The sequence below is a fragment of the Lampetra fluviatilis genome, chromosome 2, assembly GCF_964198595.1.
Source record: "Lampetra fluviatilis chromosome 2, kcLamFluv1.1, whole genome shotgun sequence".
Classification (NCBI taxonomy): domain Eukaryota; kingdom Metazoa; phylum Chordata; class Hyperoartia; order Petromyzontiformes; family Petromyzontidae; genus Lampetra; species Lampetra fluviatilis.
In genome coordinates, this window is record NC_136276.1 from 6,509,054 (window position 1) to 6,527,651 (window position 18,598).

At 46.3% G+C, this 18,598-nt stretch overlaps 1 protein-coding gene across 6 annotated transcripts in view; it reads left to right on the forward strand.

Annotated features, from left to right (window-relative positions):
• The window catches only part of LOC144940734 (integrin alpha-6-like), a 41,436-nt gene extending 23,261 nt beyond the window's left edge, over positions 1–18,175 (forward strand). The window contains exons 5-25 of one of the 6 annotated variants that reach the window (XM_078867145.1): positions 860–985; positions 3,997–4,204; positions 4,799–4,992; positions 5,465–5,553; positions 6,045–6,178; positions 6,290–6,382; positions 6,577–6,638; positions 6,810–6,982; positions 7,286–7,426; positions 7,867–7,979; positions 8,740–8,899; positions 9,611–9,694; positions 9,964–10,043; positions 10,314–10,391; positions 10,514–10,616; positions 11,046–11,222; positions 12,170–12,277; positions 12,984–13,097; positions 13,657–13,764; positions 15,102–15,227; positions 15,436–16,214. In XM_078867145.1, the coding sequence (XP_078723271.1) occupies positions 860–985; positions 3,997–4,204; positions 4,799–4,992; positions 5,465–5,553; positions 6,045–6,178; positions 6,290–6,382; positions 6,577–6,638; positions 6,810–6,982; positions 7,286–7,426; positions 7,867–7,979; positions 8,740–8,899; positions 9,611–9,694; positions 9,964–10,043; positions 10,314–10,391; positions 10,514–10,616; positions 11,046–11,222; positions 12,170–12,277; positions 12,984–13,097; positions 13,657–13,764; positions 15,102–15,227; positions 15,436–15,546 (2,582 nt within the window). In that variant the 3' untranslated portion in view covers positions 15,547–16,214. The other 5 variants (XM_078867153.1, XM_078867137.1, XM_078867126.1 and 2 more) reach the window with 5 other exon arrangements.
• The last annotated feature ends 423 nt before the right edge of the window (positions 18,176–18,598 follow it).

The following is an 18,598-nucleotide window of genomic DNA, read 5'->3' on the forward strand; positions in this document are numbered from 1 at the left end:
TCTTACAACAACCCAACCTTCAGTTACATCAGTAGCGGAATGTATGAGCGTGGAGGTGAAAAGACTCGCAGGAGCGCTATTTCACCCGCGTCGGTGCTAGCTGGCTGTGAGTCCCTGTTCCCATGGTGACATGCACCTAACGGAATGCGACCACTGGAGCTGGGACGTGGGAAGCAAAGTGAGTAAGCACCAGCTGAGCCATGCCCCCCGCATAAAGTGGAATAATCGAGCGTGTGTGAATCTACAGGGCAGGGTACCTCTGCCTGCTGGGAAGCAGTCTGGTGACGAATTGTTGTTTTGCTGATTTCTTTCAGACGATATTATTGATTTGGACAAAGAATTGTCTGAAGAAATGCATTGCGTTCATAATTGTTGCGTCGTGTGTGTATACAAATGAATGTTACAGTATAATCGATAGAAATTGCCGTTTGTAATTTAAGTGTACGGAATTTATTTTCTGAAACAGATCGCTCTTTGCTATTGTTTTTGTGTGTGTTGACTGTGCGTTTTTTCTTTAGGAATTGCTCATGTTGCACAAAGGAACTCGACATTTTATGAACAGGGCATCTTTGACGACGGACCTTATGAGACTGGAGATGAAAGGTGGAAAGATGAGAAACTGGTCCCTGTGGCCTATAACAGCTACTTAGGTAGGACGGTCCTGATACTGGACAGGGCAGAGGTTGCTGGAGAGATGTTCAATTGGTCCAAATTATTCGAAAGGTCCAAAACAAGGACCTGGCCTTGCATGTGAATGTCAATGCCCAATCTCTCCAGCTTCATCTGTCCACGTTTCTGTCCTTTTCCCACTGTTCTTAATCTGCTCTCTCTCTCTCTCTGTCTGTCCTTTACGGTGCAGGAATCATGTTTTTGACCAGCATCGATAGTTCAGGCGCTGATCAGAATTTGTACAAAACCGAAGAGCCAAAAGACAAGCCACCTGGGAGCTCTCTCAGCCTGGAAGTGTCCAGGAATAGTTATCTAGGTTTGTAACCGCTGGTGCGGTGCTAAGTGTGCAGTGCTTGACCACCTAATGTGCCATGTGCATGAATCCCCACATAGTCGATTGATCAGTGATTGATTTATTTTGATAACCATTGCCCCCCTCCATAATTATATTATTTTATAGACAAGATTCATAATCGAATCGTCAAAGGGCATCTCTGCTCAGGTTTGATACGTTGAAACGTTATTATATGCCAGTGTGTGTAAGATCATGCTCGTTGGACATCTGTGAAAAAGAGCTTCATCACTCATCGGATTTCTCCAGGATAAAAAAAGATTCTGAAAGCCTCAGACTTTTAAATGAGCGCTTAACAAATGAACCTGCAAGAATACGGACCTGGAAATTAATTAGCAGTGATGGGAGTTCACATTGTTCTAAACTTCCAATAAGACTATAGCGATTGAGATATGAAAATCCATAACCATAACACAATTAATTTTCTGATCAACAATATCAGTAAAAATTGCGACAATTTTAATCGACAAATAATAAATGTGTGCATTAGTTAAATCGGTTCCTTCCAAGCTTCTGGCTGTCACCTTTTTTTTCTGCTCGACTTCACCTCCCTAACCTCCATAACCTTCCCGTGGCCGCATGCTCTGAGCCTGAACGTTGCCTGATGCGTCGTGACGTGAACCTGCACGCTCCCACTCTACCCGCGAAAGTTTGCAAATGTGGTGCCGTGTTACGTAACCGAAGTCTCGTTCGATGTCTTTAAGTTTTGCTGGTTTTCCGTACGCGGTAAATCACAACTGCATCACACAACACTCGCGCGGATGGTGACCTTGGGCATGGCTGGCAGGTCCGGGAGCAGCAAAACAGCTGCCCCCTCCACGGCACCTCGCACCTTACTGCCTCTCGGTGACACCAGCGTCGCCCCGATTAACTCACACGCTTTCCCTTGAGAATGTGTGGCATAAGTGTGTGTGCCACACGTGCCTACCTGCGGTAGGCCACGTGATTAATCACAAACAATGACGTATACATTAAACTGACATTCTATAGCCGTCTGTCACACCGCAAGTGCTTAAATAATGAATAACGAGATTGAGGGTTCTAGATTTGAAGCTTTCTTGACTGCAAGGGTTCTTAGGTTTTTTCGGTAAAGTCACGTAGGTAAAACATTATTCATTGTCTGTTAAAAACTCTAACAGATAGGTGGAATTCCTCCCCGTAGAGGGCATTAATTCTAGATTTGAAGCTTTCGTGACTGCAAGGATTCTTAGGTTTTTTCGGTAAAGTCACGTAGGTAAAACATTATTCATTGTCTGTTAAAAACTCTAACAAAGATTGAGGGTTACTACTGATATCCCTTCATAACGATGAGGAGTGTCTATCCCATGTTGACGATTCGTTTCTGAAAAGCACACAGCTAACGGATAACAAATATTAATGGTCAACTGCAGTCAAGAGTAGTTGAAGGACATTCATTACATTAGTTTTGAACGCATACATAATCCGCCTACTTTCAGTTACAGTAATTTTGAGTGCAATTTTAAGAAGTTGCCTCAAGGTATACATGTAATAATTGTTTACAGAATACATTTTTAAAAATGGCAGGGTTTTGCTGACATTTCACTTTAATCCACAAAACTGCTTCGTGCACTGCTGCCGCTGCAGGTTTTATTGCAGTCAACCCTCTCCCTGCTTGCAAGTTACGCTTCACATAATTTCTTATAATTGGCAGTCACGGATTTTATTTCCTATGTGTTTGGCTTCTGCATTTATTTCAATCTTTTAGCTTGCACTACAAGCACGGAATATGTGTGCCAATACGATTAATTTGAAATGCACTCAGCCTACTACATAATGGCTTTCTCATTATCCATTGTCAAAATAGGTCGTAAAAGATACGCTTTATTCATTTATTCATTCAAGACGAATGGACATGATAATGGATCCTCCTATACATGTAGCGTATAAGAATTTTCATAGCATAGTGCTCATGTTACATTCATAAAAGCAGGGTCCTGCAAGGGACATCTCAGCATCTTTGCTCAATTCAGGAAATTCACACATAGGTGGTGAAAAGCGACTGGGTGCAAAGTTTGAGGTGACTGTTTCTAGTGCCTATGGTGGCTGTGTGTTTACGAGAGAAGTGCACAAGCCATCAGGTTGATCTCTCAACGCCATTAGAACCCATGTCTAGTGGCGGTGCAGCAAGGATATTGACCCGAGGGTTGGGTTGGAGTTCGCTGTATTTCACCGGCATCCACCGTTTCCCAGTTGTCGTTTTGTCTTTTTATCAACTTCATCTTGCGTCCAACCGACTCAAGGTAAATACCATCCTATACGAGTGTTAAACGCCACGGCAGGTAATACGCACTGGTGAAAAACTGTCTTACGTAGGCGTATCAGTATGTTGTATTTATTATCAAGTTTAGTTTTCCAAAAGCACTTCCACCTGCCTTTGCACAGGTCTCTTATTTCATCATCATGATCCCAGTCGCAGACAATAATTGTCCCAGATATATCGCAACATTTGACTGAGAAAATCGAATGAAAGCTGAAAACAGAACATAAGAGCATGGACAGTTGCATGATTGGAATTGCACTGAAATACACAGAAAAAAGCGTTACGTTGACTCTTAATAAAAGTGGATTTGGATAGAACACATTTCTCAAAGGGACGCTAACCGATGGATGAGATGTATGAAAGAGGGCAGCCAAAGGAGAGAATATGCCTGAGGTGATGTCCACCGTGGAGAAGGAGGGATCAGAATGGCTCACGTGTAGGAGCTAGATGGATTGTTGCCATGATATATCCAGCAGTGGATAGATCATGGCTTGTAATGAAAACATTGAAATCACATAGATGGTATTGCTGAGTCAAACACCGATTCGTGAAATCAGTGTGCTCAGGCATCTTTCTTCCTCGTTTCATGTTACATTCCTGTCCTGACAAATGCCATTCGGTGAGGACGTTAGAAAGAGGGTCTGTGAATTTTGAGAAAATCTCAGCACCAGCTCTCTCATTTCCCACATCGCAGGGTTCTCCATGGACTCCGGCAAAAGTGTTATGGTCAGGAACGTGCTGAGCTTCGTGGCGGGAGCACCGCGGGCAAACCACACGGGAGCCGTGGTCGTGCTGAAGAAAGACTCGCTGAGCAGCCTCACGCCGGAGCAGACCATCTACGGCGAGGAGCTCGCCTCCTCCTTCGGCTACGATGTGACGCTGGCTGACCTCAACAACGACGGGTAACCGACCGCATGCACCGTGACACTTCGGGGAAAGAAAGATAAAAAACAAAACCTCATCACGCCAAGACACATTCCAGGGCAACTTCACGACACGAGTTACGCTTGTCCAGAGAGGGACGACGTTCTTGGGAGAAACGACGCTCAAACAAGGGTTTTGAAGCGTGCAACGTTGCCGTGGTCATGGCCGCCCTCGAATTCTTCTGAATCAGTAACGCTCGCTAACGGGAACAAACTGGACACAATTCAGTGAATGCAAAAAAGCAAGCTGTTTTCCATGCAGCGCTAGTTGGTGAGGTGTGCGTGTGTGTGTGATTGTGGGGAGTGGTAGTGTAGCGGTTAGCACGAACCCAGCGACTCAAGTTCGATTCCTGCTCAGGGCCAACACTCGTGACGATTATAATCTGAACCGGTCATGTGGAAACATCACCACTGGTGAGACAGATGCGGCTAGGTGTGGTGTTGGCCACGCACCCCCTCGTGTGCCATGTCAGCACTGATAGGTGCTTGCTAACAGCACTTGCCCCAGCAGTCTGCCCAGGCTATACGGGGAATCTTTGTTTTATTTTAAGCGCGAGGGTCATGTCGTTTAAGGTGGCTGGACCTGGTCGTGGGAGCTCCTCAATACTTCGACCGGAGGGAGGACATTGGAGGGGCAGTGTATGTCTACATGAACCAACAGGGCGGCTACGATGAGCACAACTTTATCCGCCTCAATGGCACTAAGGACTCCATGTTTGGCCTTGCCGTGGCCAACATTGGGGACATTAACCAAGATGGCTTTGAGGGTAAGTAACGTGAAAAATAATAACACACCCCTGTCTCTCTTCTCTGTTTAATTATAATTCGTAACGCATTGCCATATGCAAGAATGTAATTCATAATGCAATATATGTAAATGGTTTATCAATATTTCACAAGACTTGTAGACTTCTCTCAAGTCAAGTAAATTTTAAATTAGTTAAACTGTGGCACCTTTCTGGAATAGAACTCCCTCCAAGGCACCATTACTTCGAAAGCAAAATAATAATAAAAAATTGTAAAGGTATACAATCCATTACTAAAAAATCCAATTTAAAAACACTAACATAGATCTTAAATAAAATGATCACCACCACCATTACCATCCTCGTCACAACCGGTGATGGTTGTGGTAAGAAGTAAAAAAAATATATTTTTTAAAAATCTAATTTTATTCAACTTGGTGAATGAAAACCTGAGGAATTCTGCAGTGACACGACTGTGACCGGCTTTTTTTAGACATCGCTGTGGGCGCTCCCTACGATGGATCTGGGAAGGTGTTCATCTACCACGGAGGCAGGATGGGCATCAACCCGAAAGCTTCTCAGGTGATCGTCAGAACGGTGACCCAGGTCACTCTTGCAAAGAAGACTCCTATCCTAGTCCCCTTGAGTTCTCTCACCCGGTGGAACAGAACACACTTTAAATCTTGACAACAGCCCAGCTGTGATCCGCTAAAAACACGATCGCCCACATTGGTTACAGTGCACATTATTTACCCATTGCAATATTAACGGCTCTGTCAGCTTTCACGGCCCCAGTGACCGGTGGAATATCCATTGGGTGGGCAGGAGCAGAATTATTAAAATGAAACACCTGCAAGCAAGAGAAATCAATCTACTGTATTTTAAATAAATTGCATATGTTTCCTGTATGTTTTCAAGCTCAGGTGATTGTAAATCAGTACGTGCCATAAAATAAAAGAGAAAATAATTGACACCGTCGTGCGTGTTGGGTGCTTGTCGTTAGGTCCATGGACATGGTTCGTAGTTGTGTGTCCCAATTCACGTGCGTCTGTCTGCTCCTCTTTCCATGCCAGGCAATAAGTGGGGATGACTTCAACTACAAGGTGGAGAAGTTTGGTTACTCCATCACCGGAGGGATGGATGTGGATGGGAACACATACCCGGATCTCCTCATCGGTTCACTGTCAGACAAAATCGCTCTGCTCAGGTAACATGTGCAGTGGTGTGAAGGAAATTGTTTTAAATTGGCTGTGCCGTGGAAAGAAATTGGTTTCATGTTGTCTAAATTGTCTTCCTTATTTGTGTTTTCGTATGAAAGGGCTCGTCCTGTCATTACTCCCAACATCCTGGTGACGTCTGACAAAGACATCGACATCAACGTGAAGAACTGTGACAATGACAAGAGAATTTGGTAAAGTTACTAACGGAAGCGTGAGCAAATCATCTGTCAGCCATTACTTATTTATTTATTCAATTGTAACGTGTTGACATTTTGAAGTAAATGAGTCATTACTAAAATATTGCACTCGAATACTTATGCATTTATATTTTTCAAACATTAGTTGCGTTTAAGCACTTTACATTGTTGTTTTGTTTCTCCCGCAGCATAAAGGTGAAGGCTTGTTTCTCATATAGAGCAAAACCTGCGAATTACAACCCGATCATTAGTGAGTATACAAAGTCTGCACCCATGATAACGCAATTATGAGCACAGTACTGATAATCGCACACCGAAGACCATCGTGTTTTGTAATGCAGAACCGCAACGTTGACATGGCGAATGTAACGGTTCTCGTGTACAAAGAGCCTCGGTTGACGTCATGGCTCCCCGCCCGCAGACTTGACGTATACGTTCGAGGCGGAGATGGACCGCAGGAAGCAGGGGCTGGGCTCGCGCGTCTCCTTCCTACACCGGGGCTCGAACTCGCCTGAGGAGTACGTGCTGAGCGGCTCGCTGCTGCTGATGGGGCAGGGGCGGGAGAGGTGCGCAGAGAAAACCATGCAGCTGCAGGTGAGGACGCCCGCCGCCACGTGCTTCTCCGTGCGTGCTGTGCACTCTCCCCCCGCCCATCGCACCACCGAGCGTCACAGAGGCACGCTGTCATGTGAAGCCGTGGCGGTCTGCTGGCCATTGGTGACAATGTGTGGCCTAAGGTCGAGTTGCATTTACATCCGAGTGCCGAAAATGTGCAACTCCTCGGTGCTGATATTGTTATTTTTTTTTTGCCTCTTGATGTCACTGTGAAAAAGCCTTATAGAGGGCAATACCCTAACTGCTGATTAATTGCGGTGTTTCTGCCACTGGCGTCCACAGGAGAACATAAAGGACAAGCTGAGACCAATCCCCCTGCAGCTGACATATGAGATCAGCCAGGTTGTGAAGACGAAGAGGCAGGCCACCCCATCCCTGCAGCCTGTGCTGGATGCCCAGGTTCCCAGCCGCATGAAGACCGAGGTGAGAGGGGACCAGGGGCCCAGGGGCCCAGATGCCTGGCACCGCTCCACCTTAAACATTGCCTGCCACTGGCCACAGGAGAATGCTCCGGGAGCTCCGTAGGCCACTGGGGAAATACGCGTCCCTGGGCAGCCAATTAAAATCTGCTTTTAACCTGTCTTTCATAATGTTTCCATGAACAAAATGTTTTTGGTTTATAGTCAAATGTGTTGATATGTTGTTTCTTAAGCTGGAAAACTAACTATGGAGAGGACGTAAAGAGAGATTATATAGTTCCAGTGTTGGATTTAAAAAAGTTGATTCTTTCAAGTGATACACACGCACTTATGGCAGTTAGTTATAGCTTCCTCAGAGAGAACAAATTGCAGAAGTGATGTTGAAGTTCTAATAAATAAAATTGACCGGTTATTCTTGTATTGTATTTTCTGTTCATGCTCCAGATAAACTTTGTCAAGGAGGGTTGTGGTCCAGACAACATTTGCCAGAGCAACTTAATTCTCAAGTACAATTACTGCTCCAGAGAGGAAAACGAGAAGTTTAAACCCCTCAAAAGGTGACCGTTTTGAACTTGTGTCCATGTCTCACCGCACATTGCATACGTGGGGAGATTTCTCACGAGTGAAGAAGGGACGTGGTACTGGTGACCAAGATGCACAAATCTCAGTGAGCAAATGCAAACGCATTTCTCCTCACCGATTCTTACCATCTCGTGAAGCTACAGCAAAGATACATTTGTGCTGGTCTTGGGGGTTAGTTCCATGCACAGCCTTTCAATATATGTGGTAATATCACCACTGCATTTATACTGCAATAGCATCAATGAAAAATAAACTAAACTTTACTCATTGTTCAAGCACATACTAAAAAACACATGTGGCTCAATGTGAGGGGCATTATGGTAAAGCCATCAGAATTTCCTGATTGAGTGCATTTTGGTCCTCAAGTCTGAGATCAACATCAAAATAAATCAGAGCAAATGTTACCAACTGACAGGCAGTGATCAATTGTTTTTACATCATAAATAAAGGCCGCATACTTTGTACACATTTGTGTGTGTTTTTGAAACTTACAGTTTTCCGGCTGATACAATGTTTCTATTTCGCACCGTACGTAGCCAAACGTGCTAATCGGAGGCGCGGGGGAAGGACAACAATGATGGGGTTTTTTCATCATTTGCAGATTTTATTTATTATGAGTTTAAATGATATCCCTCTAATTCTGAAGTCGCGCTAAGCTAGATTGTGAAGCCCTTGCCCGCCACCGTCATCCGCCGCTCAGACCAGTGGTGGTGCTGCTTGCGCGTGCCTGTGCAGCATGTCAGGCCAGCAGGTGTTCTCCCTGAGTGACCAGAAGGACCTGGCCCTCGAGGTCTCCATCAGCAACACGGGCGACGACGCTCACGAGGCGCACTTAATCGTGAACCTGCCTGACACCGTCAGCTACGGAGGCTTCCGCAAAAAGTCTGTGCCAGAGGTGGGTCCTGTGGCTTTTGTGGTCATCGCAAACAAATCATTGTAAGCCTGCGCTTTGGTTCGTCTCGCTTCGCTGGCTGCTGCTATTGCGCCCCGGAAACAACTGCCTCCCGTGTGTCTGGTTGCTTTGCTGGTTTGTCCGTTAATTTATGAAAGGCCGCAAATGTAAATATAAGAACTTTTCTTTTTGCACATTTTATATCCCTTTTGTCAATCCATCGCTGGATGAGGACCTCCCCACCTCGTGCAAGTCATAGGGGGATATTTGACCATAATTCGCCATGCTAAGCAGTGTGTGTTGTGGAAAGTGGGTAACATAGATGCTAAAGCATAGAGTACAACAATGGTTTTCGCTGCACTGCCTCTGCTGAACAGGTAGCGACTTTAAATAAAAGCACAGTACTGTATTTATCTCAATGTAATACTGCCCTTTTGATAGAGAGAATGCATCACAGTAGACTTTAGCTTCTGAATAAATAAAAAAGGCAAACTGCTGCTTGATTCCCTGTAAAAGGTTTCTATTTGGTGTTTGAACATCTTAACATGTTATATTGCCAGAAAGGGTGAAACCTGTTTTTATTTGTTTCATAGCTGCTGCTTTGATCGTGCGTACTAGCCCGCGCACACACACACTCGCCTGCCAGTGTTGAGCATTGAGCGTGTGGAGGAGAAACGGTGGTGATGGGGGCTGGCGTGTGCTGTCGTTGTGCAGGAGGTTCAGCTGGTGTGCGTCGCCAACGCCAACGGCTCGCTGGCCGACTGCGAGCTGGGAAACCCGCTCAAGCGCGGCCAAACGGTAACCGCTCCTCTTGACCTCCCGCGCGCGACCCTACCGTGCCTCGACAAAGACGACGCGTGACGTAACGCTTTTAAAACATTCCGGTCACGGAGGGTCGCGTTTAATATCGTGCTTATCGGAGTAAATAACTTGGCAGTTTTTAAAATGGGACAACCGCATTTACATCTAGCTGGATATTTGCAATGAAACTCCGAGTTACTTTTATCAGATCTAGTTGAATTAAAATTTGAATAAAAATGCTGAATAATTATGTTGTTTTCCTTTAGGTGTCATTTTACCTGATCCTCAGTACCTCTGGAATAACTCTGGACACATCGGAAATCAGCACGGCTCTGCTGCTCACCACGTACGCCTCCACTCACCGCATTTAAAAACGACTGTTGGTTTTGGAGCGAATGCGTGCAGTCATTCACCGCGGCTGTGAATTTTTAAACCAAAGCGACCGCATACCCTGCCAATGGCCTTTTGTTCCCGGCGCTGTTATTTAAATGATACGTGAGCGTGGCACTGAGTGTCATGTTTAGCAGGAGTCTAGCGCATTAAACCACGAGTCTGTAACTTGCCGAGTGGTGCTCAGTGACAATGGTAGTGACTGCGACATTGGTGTTCCCCCCAGGACGAGCGAACAGCCAGATCTGAGCGCGTTGTCGGCCAAGCTGAAGGTGGTCATCGAGCTGGCGCTTACGGTCACGGGGTTCGTGAGCACCGCTCGCACTGCGACGTCATCGCCCGCGCCGCGATTGCCGAGAAAACCTCGCGGGATGTTCACCGACCAAAGCAGGCTCACTCACGTGCACGCGTCCTTTATTTCCTCAGCTTCACCAAGCCATCCCAGGCGAAATTTGGAGGGGAGATCAGGGGAGAGTCGGTGATGAAGACAGAGGAAGACGTGGGAAGCCTTATAGAGTACGACTTCAAAGTGAGTGCTGTGGTGTGTCTCTTTTAAGCCACAGCGGCCCCGTGGTGCTGATGGGAGCAGCACTGCAGAGGCACGTGGCACAGTTGCAAATGAAGCCGTGCAGTAGCTCGGAGTGTTGCCAGCACTGAGCCTTGTTTTACCCCCACATCACTTGCTGACAACCCCTGGCAGCATTTTTATTATTTCACTTACGTCGATTTATTTTTTATACTTTAGGTAAAACAAATGCTTATTGTAGCTTAAATAAGCTACCGCAGTGAGGGCGTATTGATACGTTTGATTTACATCCAAAACCTTATGCCTTGCAGTATGTAAAAAAACACTTGTAATTTTTTGTTGTTGATTTTATTTGTTCAGTTTTATTGGACGTAAACTACAACAGCTAAAACGTACAACGTACGGTCCTGGTTTTTTGTTTTCATGCCAAAGGTTTTAAACTTGGGCAAGTCTCTGGGATCTCTGGGCAGCGCCTTCATCAGCATCTCGTGGCCGGCTGAGATCCCCAACGGCAAGTGGCTGCTCTACCTCGTGAGCGTGGAGATGGTGGGCACGCGGGAGACGCACTGCAAGCCCTCGGGCAACCGCATCAACGAGCTGGGCCTCCAGGTAGGCCGGCCGGCTGACATGTCGTTGTCAACGACACGATGATGAGATATCGATTTTCACCATAAGTTTATCGCAATATAGTGCTCCTGTAACTTTTGCAATTGTATTTCTGATGTTTTTTATATTGTTTGGCGCCGTGGTGGCGAGATGTTAATTACCTCGCCTGATATACAGGAGGTTGTGGGTTTGATCCCGACCCTGACGCCTGTATATTTGGAGTTTGCGTGTTCTCCCTGTGGTCGTGTGGATTTTTCTTCGGGTTATCAGGTTTTTCCCTCCGCATTCAGAGACATACGTTTTAGAGTTTTTGGCTGCTATACATTTCGACGTGATAAGCCACTTCGCTGAGCGATCATTTGGGGTCAGGTCGCTTCTGCAAAAGAGCTATATAGCTTCATGGGCCTTACCTGGTAAAATAAAAATAGTTTAGTTTAGTGCTTTGCTCTGCTTGTAGTTTGGATGAATATTAATTCAAATCTGTTCAATTGTAGTTCACTCAATATAAGACTTCCCTACATGTTATGGACATTTTATTTAGGCTCGAAGAATACATAATCATTGCAACTTCTTATTTTATAAAGCTTACAACGTACTTTGTCGGTGACCCCAAAATTAAATAAATAACCAACCAAATAAATAAATAGTGACACCAATTATGTGATATGACTGACATTTCCATCAATGGCTTTTGAAAAAGTCTTGCAAATCACTAATTTAATGGGTTTCGATCATTAAGACAATAAAAAAAAACTAGGCTATTAACGACATGTCAATATTTTTACAAAACGGACGATAACATTATTGTGCAGCTTTTGTCACACGATGTCTCGTCAAATTGCCATATCGAGGCAGCCTCATCTCAGGCAGGCGCGGGCAGTGCCACGTGGTCGCTTCCTTCTGCCGTCCGCTCGCAGCGTGCGCCCCGCTCACCGCGTTTCCCTCCTCAGAGCGTGCGGCAGAAGACAAAGCGACAAGCGCCAGAGCCGTCGCCCCCCGCTCAGAAAGTGGCTCCAGAGATAAGTCCGTCCAACGACAAGCGGCGATCGCTCAAGCTGGTAACTGCCTGTGCACGTCTCCCCATCTGTGCAGATCGCCGCATTGATGCGCGTCGCTATCTCATTGTCTGTGCAACACGAATATATGCAAAGTTTACACGTTGAATTTTGATTTAAAGCTTTCGTGACTGCAGGGATTCATATTCTTGGTTCTTTCGGTAAAGTCACGTAGAAGGGAAATAGTAAAATAATAAAAATATAAAACAATACAATTCTCACGCCATTTCGACTGCAACACAAGCAATCGTCATCAGGTGTGAAATCCACAGCAAGAAAATGTTCTTGTTTTATATTTTTATTATTTCCCTCCTACGTGACTTTACCGAAAGAACCAAGAATATTTACACATTGAGTTCCAATGTTTACAATTCCAATGGCAATATAGACCTCTGCTAGCGATGCGGGCTGCAGATAATTGAATGGCCATAGTAATGATAAGGAATGGTAACAGTTGTGATAAATGATGATAAGGTGATGGTGATGTGAATTTATGGGGAGTGATTGCGATAGACGCGGAGCGAAAGTATTTGGCAGTGACGGTGTAGATGGTAAGAGTGATCCTTGGCGATTGTGGCGGTGACAGCGAGGTATGGTGGGTCTTTATGAGCAATGGCGAGCGATGGTGATGGTGAAGTAGACTGTTGTGGTGATATCGATGGCGAGTGGCTGTTTGCGCGGTGTGTGTGCGTGTCCTTGTCTCCGGCAGGACTGTCGGGACGGCACAGCTCGGTGCTACACCCTGCAGTGTCCGCTCACAGCCATGGACAGCGTCGCTGAGATCAAGCTGCGGGCGCGTCTGTGGAACAGCACTTTCCTGGAGGTGCGGGGCACGCGGCTCGCACGCTGCATACACACGGCGATGCGCGCAAACTAGACACGCGTAAACCAGACACGCGCAAACTAGACACGCGTAAACTGGACATGCACAGCGACGCACGCAAACTAAACATGAGCAAGCCAGACACTCGCAAACTCGACATGCGCAAACTAGACATGCGCAGTGATGCGCACAATTAAAGCTGTGTCCGCACGCTCACTGTGTTGGAAGTGCAAGCAGTCCAGATAAGTAAGATGCACAGGTAATATGAAGAAGTGTGCTGCTTAGATATATTTGAAAGGAAAACTGTATATTATTGATGTCAAGAGGCATGCAGCACTTTCTGAGAACTCTCTTGAAGCTGTTTCTACTTTACCAAGAACCCATTGAGATATTAAGCCTCTTACAAAGGTGACCAGGTGCTGTATATTTGCGGCCTTAATCAAATTGAAAAATAAATCACTCTGACTTGATCGGTATGAATGACCCCGCTGCTTTAATACATTTGTTGTCACGAAAGCTTTAAATCGAAATGTGTTGTTGTTGTTGTTTGTGTTCTCAGGAGTACTCCCACCTGGACCAGCTGGAGATCATAACGAGAGCTACAGTTGGCATCTTGTCTCAAAGTCCCAACATTGTGATGAAAGACGCCAGGCCTGATGGCTATCCAGTAAGTTACCATATATGTAGTCTATTTATGTCCGCACAAATTACAAACACTGCAACGGTATTCAGTTTACGTAATATATTACACATTTATCTTGAGCCCAACTTTACAGCTTTCTTTGTTAATCCATATAATCCAAAATTGGTCGCGAAAGCCTATGTGTTAAACTTTCTTTGTTAAGTTCTTCAATAATTTCCCCTGTAATTTATTTCCATTGTTTCTCATCATAAATATTCAGAAAGTTAACAACTTAACCGTTCATGGTTTGTGGATTTATTAATCCAATGCAATTTCGCAAAACATTTTCCAACATCACTGTGGATAACTTTAGCGGGGAGCATCTCATATTAACAGACTCCCCCGCTGAAATGTATTTTTTTGACTTCACGCAGTCTTAGTGCTCTATTTTCATCAATGCGTCGTATTTAGACTTCTGTTTGCGATGACCGCTTCAATACTACACTGTTTTTTTTTGTCGATGGGAGCAACGTGATTTCAGTGCGATTCTGGAGAGGCACGGCATGAGTTGCACGTGGGACAGCGATTCTCCCTGGTTTTGTTGTGGTTTTTGCCGTGGAAAAGATGTCCTGCCAAATGAGGCAGGAAATCTTGGTGGTTATAGCCAGGCTCGCCCATGGTGGGGGGGGTGCAGAGCCCAGGAAAAACTCACACGGTGTGGGCCCCCTGACGCCTTCAAACTAAACCGGCAGTATTACATCTGACACCGTGAGGTCGAAGCGTGGGGCCCCCCCAAAGCGCGGGGGGTGATCACCCCGATTTGCCGTACCCTAGGAACGGCTTTGGTTATATCACGATGTAAGCACGATTTGGGGGGGGAGGTGGGGGGGGGGTTGAATCTAACGGGCGTGGTTATGTTCCTGATAAATCGTGGGTATGATGACGCCCTCTAGTGACGAGTGTGTCGGGATTACATAACAGCAGCGTGGATGGCGCTGGGTCGCCGAAAGGGGCACTGCGATTTTGACGATCTCATTGACAACCACCCACTCACTGCATTCCGAGTGAAAATACCAGCCAGGAAAAAAAACCGAGACTCGTTGGGCACGCGTTGCATACACATAGTCCGCTGGTACAGCCAAACATCTGTCTCGAAACCACATTTTTAAACCCATCAAACTGACCTTCAAAACGCACGCAAATGCATCAAATTGTTTGTCCGCCTGAACAGCACGCAACTGAGGTTTGCAACGCGACGCAATTCACAGCGAACGTGTGCGAAGGGAGCGATTCCAGCCTCGCCATCGTTCGAGACGCAGGCGAAGCCTCGCGCAGCCGCTTCACGTTTTTGGGGGGGGGGGGGGTCCCTTTCCCCGGTGCAGGTGCGGCTCACGGTGTTCCCCGAGAAGACGTCGCCGCTCTACCACAGCATCCCGTGGTGGATCATCCTTCTGGCCGTGCTGGCAGGCGTGCTGGTGCTCGCACTTCTCGTCTTCCTCCTGTGGAAGGTGACGGCCACCAGCGCCACGGTCACCAGCTGCATGCGGACGTTCTTAATCCATCGGCGCTGTTGTTGCGCGACTTGGGGGGTGGAGGAGGAGGAGGAGGGGGGGGGTGTGGAGCGAGCGAGCGGGTGTCCAGCGCGCGCTGTGAACTCGCGAGATGTGCGCGGTCCTGCTCATGTGCCACCCGCCCCGTTGCCCTGTCCCTTTGCAGTGTGGATTCTTCGCGCGCAAGACCACGGAGGCGCGCTACGAAGCTAAATATCACAAAGCTAAGATAGAGGTCCAGCCTTCGGAGAAGGACAAATTGGCTACTGAGGCGTAGTGCTAACCAACCCCTTCTGTCCCTTCTTTGGTAAAGGTATACAAGCATACAGGTGCTCGGCTTATGTGCTGGTGATGGTGACTGTGGCTTGGAGGCAGTGAATGAATCCGAGAGGCACCGCTTTGCTCCTAAACCTCGGGCACTAAAGGCGTCTAACTGGCTTGTCTTGTCCCTCAGACAACCTCACTGCTCCTTATGCCAAAACCACTCTTTTTCGGTACTTGGATGTACGCGGTGTGCCGTGCGTTTCCTCTTCCCGCTGACGATGGCCTTTTTCACAGACGCTTGCCGTGACGGGTGCCACTAAACCTGTCCTGTGAATGTGCACGCTCACTTTCCTCACTGGCAAACGGTGGTCGTTAAGGTGTCACCATAAAATCGCGGTGCAAAGTATACTAACAACGACTGTACTTCAACCGAAAGCTTGGCAGCTGAAACAACCAAACTTATTTGAATGTAATTTCCCAAAGGTCACGTGAACTCACGCCTTCAGGAATGCTTATTGGCCTGCTTAACAACTGCCACTTTGGCAAGGAGAACTACACACAGCCTTACCTCTGTTAAACAACGCATGCCAATGTGACCGACCGTCACGGACTGCTCGCTGGACGGTTTTCGATGTTCACGCTCATTTCTCCTCCTCCCTCGCCCGCCCGCCCGCCCGCCGCATGAAGTGTGGATTTTTCAAGCGCTCGCGTTATTACGACACGGTGCCGCAGTACCACGCCGTGCGCATCCGCAAGGACGAGCGGCAGCCGCGCGAGGCGGCGGCGGCGGCGGCGGCGCCTCATCGACAACACAAGAGAAGGGAGTGGGTGACGACCTGGAACGAGCGGGACACGTATTACTGAGCACCCGGGGGCCATCCCCACGGTCCCGCCAGCAACCACCTCCTGCCCCACCCCCCACTCCCACCCCCCCATTATACAATTACAGGAGGGGGCAACACCGATGCGGCGCCCCTTCTCAATCGGAGCCCCCTTCGACCCCACCAGTTGCTCTGTCTAAACACCGGTTACCAGTCGATAACTACTGTCAAGGGCGATTTCGCAGCGATGGCTTCAAGAAAATTCAAAGCTGCACCTCGTCGTGTTCCCTTGCTGACCTGATGCTTCACTGTTGCTGCAAGAATCGCTGGGACGGAAACTGCTCGACTCCACACTAGTTGGCCAATTTCTTTGGGCGCTTTTTTCTGTTAAATTCAGCATAAAAGCTGCAGAGGCAGTTTCATCTTACACACGTGTTAAGAATTTCCCAAAATCTCGTGGACATTCTGGGATTTTTTTGTATTACGTTGGGACGTGTTTAGCTGGGCTGTCACCAGTATTTTGCTTAAATGAACACTACAAGTGGTCATTTTGACGAATGTGATTAAAGCTTCTTCTTTGACAGGCTAATAATAATAGGTTAGTTGTATCCAGAATTACACCATTAACTGCGTTGCTTTTTTCTCTTATATATACAAGATAGAATATAACTGCCAAAGGCTCTTTTTTGGGCCGAAATCTTATCACAATGTTTTGTGAAAAAATTGTGTATATTTGTGTTAAAAGAAATCCAATGGTTGCAGTTACAGGCTACTGTGGTATAATTTAGAGGCTTGGCTTGTACGATCGATACGAGGGGACACGTAATTGGCTTTGTTACTCATGAGCGATGAAGTACTTGGACGTGTGCAATAGCAGACATGCCACTAAAGTTGCCGTGCCTTTGCTTACCGAAGACTTTACGTGCCGTGGTACTGTTCCTTTCGCTTTAGTCATACAAATGTAGAGCCTAAACTTTTGTAAATATGCTACCTTAGGAATTAAGAACGCGTACGGTACTTCTGGGCAGGCAAAATCACAGTGTGATCAACTAAATTGCATTTTTGATGTACAATAATGCGGCACTGCATTGCGTAAGGTATAATCCGATGTCGTACAATTGTTAAAGTGTAATAATTATACGACGTCGATGACAGCGGCAACGTAAACGATTCTTCATTTCGGCTTCACTACTGATACCCACCTACCAAACACACACACACACTTAAGACGAGCTATCATACGCATCTTCGTGGACTGTGTTATCGCAGCAGTGCCGAGCCGTTGCCATTAACGTGGATTCATTCAATGGACAGTGGAAATATCGAGCTGTTGTTTGAAAAAAGAAACCACGGGAACGCAAGGAATGGTGAACCGTGTTGTTGAGGTACAGTGCAGCCGACACGGCAAACTGTGCTGGAATGTAAAGACGAACGAACCCTCCCCTTATCTTTGTGCGCCATGCAGCAGCGCCCCAACAATACCAGGGGGCACTCGGCCGGCACTGTCAGGCAAACGTGAAAACAGCAGAAATAATCCCAGCAACGTTTAACGCCGTTCATTGTTCACGAAGCCACACCACGATGTGGCTTCGCAGCCCGGTTGACACCAACCCGAGCAAACAAAAAGCGATGTGCCTGAACTGAAGGAAATCCAACATTGGTGCTATGGGGACAGCACTCGGTGTATAGAATGCAACTTCATGAATGTAAAGTTTTGAACTAAATGTTGTAACTTACTGGATTTCATATTCTTAGGTTTTTTCGGTAAAGTCACGTAGGTAAAACATTAAAATTAATAAAAGTAAAATAAAATAAAAATCACGACGTTTCGGAGGCAACACAAGCTTCCGTCTTCAGGTGGAACCGTCACTTGATACAGCTGTCGTGGCTGTAACGGTTCCACCTGAAGACGGAAGCTTGTGTTGCCTCCGAAACGTCGTGATTTTTATTTTATTTTACTTTTATTAATTTTAATGTTTTACCTACGTGACTTTACCGAAAAAACCTAAGAATATGAATCCTTGCAGTCACAAAAGCTTCAAATATAGAATTACTGGATTTCTTTTTTTACTCTTAACTGATGTGAAACTGTCAGCAGTTCACTGGTATACCTATAATGTATAATTATAGCGATGGGATTTCACGAGCTTAGCACGAGGGATTTCAATTTGCAAAAAACATTTTATTCAAAGTGTAAACTTTACGTTATGCACTGGTTAAGCTGTTTGCTGTTTAAATGTACAG